At 47.2% G+C, this 4,849-nt stretch overlaps 1 protein-coding gene across 1 annotated transcript in view; it reads right to left on the minus strand.

Annotated features, from left to right (window-relative positions):
• The window catches only part of CNOT6 (CCR4-NOT transcription complex subunit 6), a 47,315-nt gene that overhangs the window by 25,223 nt on the left and 17,243 nt on the right, over positions 1-4,849 (minus strand). The window contains 1 exon segment of the mRNA XM_006147448.3: positions 730-916. Within this exon segment, the coding sequence (XP_006147510.1) occupies positions 730-916 (187 nt within the window).

The following is a 4,849-nucleotide window of genomic DNA, read 5'->3' on the forward strand; positions in this document are numbered from 1 at the left end:
GCAGGCCCACAGACCCCTACCACCCCCCCACACGCAGGACCACAGAGCTCTAACAACCCCCGACACGCAGGACCACAGAGCTCTAACAACCCCCACACGCAGGACCACAGAGCTCTAACAACCCCCCCCCACACACAAGACCAGAGCTTCAACAACCACCGACAGCCCAGTCACTTCAAGGCCGGCTCTGCTTCTCTCGCGCACTCGAGCCCCAGACACGGCACAGCGTGTGTTCCAGCTGGCAGGGCCTCCCGGTGCCTGCGTTGGGTGCGCAGTGCCCAGCCATCGGGTTACAGGGGTAACAAGTGTCTCAGCTGTTTACCCCAACTGTCTGGAAATTTTGGTTCAACAATAAGGTGCAATGAACAAAAAGGGCAATACAAAAATGTCATAGTAGGCTGGCAGTGGCGTAGCGGTTAAGGGAGCTGGACTCCCACGTGGCCGATCGCAGTCTGAACCCTGGACCTGGCAGCTTGTTCTCTCACTCTCCCCTCTCTCTATCCCCCTCTGATCAAATTAAAATAAAGTCATATAAAATATTCTTTAAAAAAATTTCATACCTATTTCACTAGTTGACATAAACTAAAAAAAAAAGAAGTTCATAAAAGATAAAGTTGTATTTATCTTTACTCAAATACGGTTGAATTAATGTGCTGCTCCCCACACACAGCGCTGTCTTTGTTTCGGCGAGAGCGCGGTCAGCGACAGGTGCTAAGGCGGCCTGCATACCTGAGTGACGCCATGTTTCCGAGCTCTGCTGGCAGACTACGGATCTTATTTGAGGACAGGTCCAGATACGCCAGGTTGTGAAGCTTGGCAATGTCTGAGGGGATGCGGGACAGGGAGTTGTCACTCAGATGCAAAGCTGTCAAGTGAGTCAGCGACCACAGGGATGAGCTTAAACTTCTCACTTTTCCTGCACGAGACGAGAAAATGGCAAGTTATATAGGGCTCTCCACAACTTGGTTAGTAGATTAAAGAAGATTCAGATGTTTTGATGAGTAACTTATTATCCAAATCGTGAAGAGTAAACATGGGAAACCTGACTCTACCAATTCAGTGCTATGACTAAGTTCTAACCTCTCCACTCAGCAGACAGACTAAAATAAAAATTTAAGGCACTATATCAACACTTAGATTTCATCTTTACTCTTAAGACTAAAATGGGGGGAGGGCATGGTGGTTAAGGGCGCTGGATTCACACATGGCCAACCCCAGTTCGAGTCTCAGACCTGGCGGCTTGCTTTCTTTCTCACTTTCTCAATCTCTCTCTCTCTCTCTCTGTCCCTCTCTGGTCAAATTGAAATAAACAAATGAATAAATAAATAAAATAGAATAACTAATAAAATAATTCTTTAAAAAGTACAATGGGAAATAATTTACCCTTTAAAATGACCTCAGATATGATGTGAAGAAGTATAATTTATAGTGATGATAAACCAATATTTATGATTAATTTGACAAAACCATACAAGACAAAATCAAATTGTAGTATCTCAGAGGCTATTCTTATCTGTACTCAAGAAAACAAGAATTTTGCCTAAAAACAAAAAGGAAAACAAGATATTCTCAGGTGAGTTTCAAGACCAAAGAACCCAAGTGATAAACGTGCCAAGAGCCATGTAACTGAACACAGTCAGCTGCACTGCAGGACAGCAAGTGCACCTGCCAGAAATCCTTCCGAAGTGAAGTCCAACTACTGTACCCCACAGCGGAGGACAGAGCAGCAGACTCAGAGACTAAAACAGAAAACTAACCACATTAAGCAGAGGCAGAAGGAACAGTACACTTGGGACCACAGTTGGCGTAATGGCTATTGTCACTGGACTCCCATGTAGTTTTAGTCCTGAACCTGGTGGCTTAAACTCACACTGGGCGCGTGTACGTGCGTGCCCAAGGTCCCGAGAGGAGAATGGAGGAGAAGGGATTGCAGTGTGGCCATGTCCCCGGGGGGTGATTTTTCGCTTTCTATCTCTCTTGTCTCTCTTTGTCTTTCTGGTGAGTGCATGGGCCCTATAACAGAAACCTCTCCACTGTGGAAGATCAGTGAACTGAAGACAGCAATAGAAACAATTTGAAACAGAAGAGAAAACATACTAGAAGATGAGAAGTATGTCAGTGAAGTCTGAAACAACTTTAAACAGTTTCATATATATGTAAGTGGAGTCAGTCCTCAAAACAGGGATAGTATTGGGGAAGAAAAAAAAATCTTTTTTTTTTTTTTGGAGAGGTTTTTGGTATAAGATGCATATACTTCCCAGAAACACAAAGAGACAGAAGGTGAGAAATCACCCCCGAGGGGGGTGGCCATGCCGCAATCCCTTCTCCTTCCTCTCCTTTTTGAGATCTTGGGCACACGTGCCCAGCGTAAGTTTAAGCCACCAGGTCCGGGACTCGAACCGAGGTGGACTACATGGGAGACCCAGACACAGAGGCACATGCTAAGATGCTGTGCCCTATAGGCTGGGACCATATGGGAGGCCGGGGTTCACGTCCCAGATCACCATGCAGACCAGGCACCACAGTGTGTGCTTGTTCTGAGTGGTGGCTCGGAAGGCCAAGGCAGGGGACTGCAGCACAAGAGCCCCGGACTTTAAAAACAAAACGAGAAATACTAAAGCGGAGACTGCAGCACAAGAGCCCCGGACTTTAAAAAGAAAGCGGGAAATACTAAAGCGAGATCAGCAACAACACGTGGGGTTTATAGCATATGCAGACGTGACTATAACCACATAAAGGATCAGGGAAGAAAATAAAAGAGCATCACAAGGCTCGGCCGTTTCCCTGAAGTGGGTGGTGTAGGATTTGAAGGTTACAGAGTCAGGTATTGCCTGTACTACAAGCCCTAAGTCAGCTGAAGAAACGGCTGTAGGCAGACAAACTAAGAAAGAGGTAAAATGGAATGAACGAAAAACCCAACAGCCTGGACTGGACCCCAATGGGGAGTGCTTTCTCCCTGCCCGCCCTCCCTCTGGCAAGTGACTTTGGCATTTTAAGAGCACTGTGGCAATTAAAAACCAGTCACAATTGGGCCAGCAGACGGCACGGCGGTTACATTGCTGACTCCCACATGGCTGGTCATGGTTCAGGTCTTAGACCCGGCGACGGGGAACTCATACCGGGCACATGTTCGTGTGTGCCCGCCCAAGACCCCAGGAGGAGAGTGGGGGAACAGACTGCGGTGTGGCCGTCCCGAGGGTGACCCTCACTTGCCCTCTCACTGTCTTTCTCTCTCTGGCTAGCACATGTGCCCTAGGGCACAAAAACTTCCTTTTTTCTTTTTTGAGAGGGTTTTGCATTCTTTCCTATATATTTTGTACATTAGGTAATGAAACAGTAAATAAGGGAAGTGTCTCTTGCAGGTGGCACGGTAGTTACGGATACCAGACTCCCACATGGCTGACTGTGGTTCAAGACCTGGACCTGGTGGCTTGCTTTCTCATACTCCCTCTCTCTCTGCATGTCTCTCTCTGGTCAAATTAAAAATAATAATAATAAAATAAAAATTAAATAAATAAGTCTTTAATGCTCTCAGCTAATGATAAATAAATGATGGAATTACAACGACACTATTTTGCAACCCTCAAAAATTAATGGCTCTGGGCAATGAACAGCAATTAAATAAAAACAGGCATTCAGATTTATGTGCCCCCTACAAGAAAGCACAGCCTAACCCACACAGCCCGTCCTGTGAGATGCTTCAGTCCCGACGGAGGCTCGGTCTGAGCTGACCCAGCCTGAGCGTGGCTGCACACCTGCAGGAAGGGCCGAGGCAGGAGCACAGTGGGGAGGGCAGGCCTGGCCGCCTGACGCAGTAACAGAACCACTATGAGGGGAGAGCCTATAGACTAGGACGCACCAAGTACGAGAGGGGAGAGGTGCTCTGCTATAATGCTTAGGCGCACAGACTGGGGTGTTAAAACCCTAAGAAAACACATGGGACCAGCAGATGGCATAATGGTTACATCGCTGGACTCCCACGCAGTCAGCCACAGTCTGAGCCCATACCCAGCAGCTTAAAAACCTCATGCCAGTGCACGAGTGTGCACGCCCAAACCTGAGAGAATGGAGAAGGGGTATGGCGTGGCTGTCCTACAACTCTACAAGACTCTGAGGGGCTGCTGCTGTCATCTACTAGGCTGAAAAGCATTCGGCCTAGACAATTCCCACACACAAGCTTATGTTTTAGTGTGATGTGAAATTCCTGTTGGTGTCTTTGTTCATCACAAGGTCCGATTCTGCAGATCAATTCAATGGTCTACCCTGCAGGAGGACAGCTAGTGAATATTACTATTAAGAATGTTACTTCAGGGACCAGCAGTTAGTGTAATGGCTATGTTGCTGAACTCCCACGTAGTCAACCGTGGTTCAAGTCCCAGACCCAGTGGCTTAAACTCACACCAGCGCCTGTGTGTGCGTGCCCAAGATCCTGAGAGGAGAAAGGAGGAGAAGGGATTGCACAGTGGCCATCCCCCTGGGGGTGATTTCTCGCTTTCTGTCTCTCTGTCTTTCTAGCTAGAGCATGCAACCTATAGCCAAAGAAAAAAAAGATAATAATAATAATAAACCTCTCCAAAATAAAAAAGTTACTTCAGGTACCAGCAGATGACGTAATGGCTATGTTGCTGGACTCCCATGTAGTCAACCATGATTCGAGTCCCGGACCCGGTGGCTTAAACACACTGGGCACATGTGCGTGCGTGCCCAAGATCCTGAGAGGAGAAGGGATTGCAGTGTGGCCATCCCCTCTGGGGGTGATTTCTTGTTTTCTGTCTTTCTGTCTTTTTGGCGAGCGTATATGCCCTATAGCAAAAACTTCTCCAAAATAAAAAAGGAGGAGGAGGTTACT

Source organism: Tupaia chinensis, unplaced genomic scaffold (assembly GCF_000334495.1).
Source record: "Tupaia chinensis unplaced genomic scaffold, TupChi_1.0 Scaffold000214_1, whole genome shotgun sequence".
Lineage (NCBI taxonomy): Eukaryota > Metazoa > Chordata > Mammalia > Scandentia > Tupaiidae > Tupaia > Tupaia belangeri.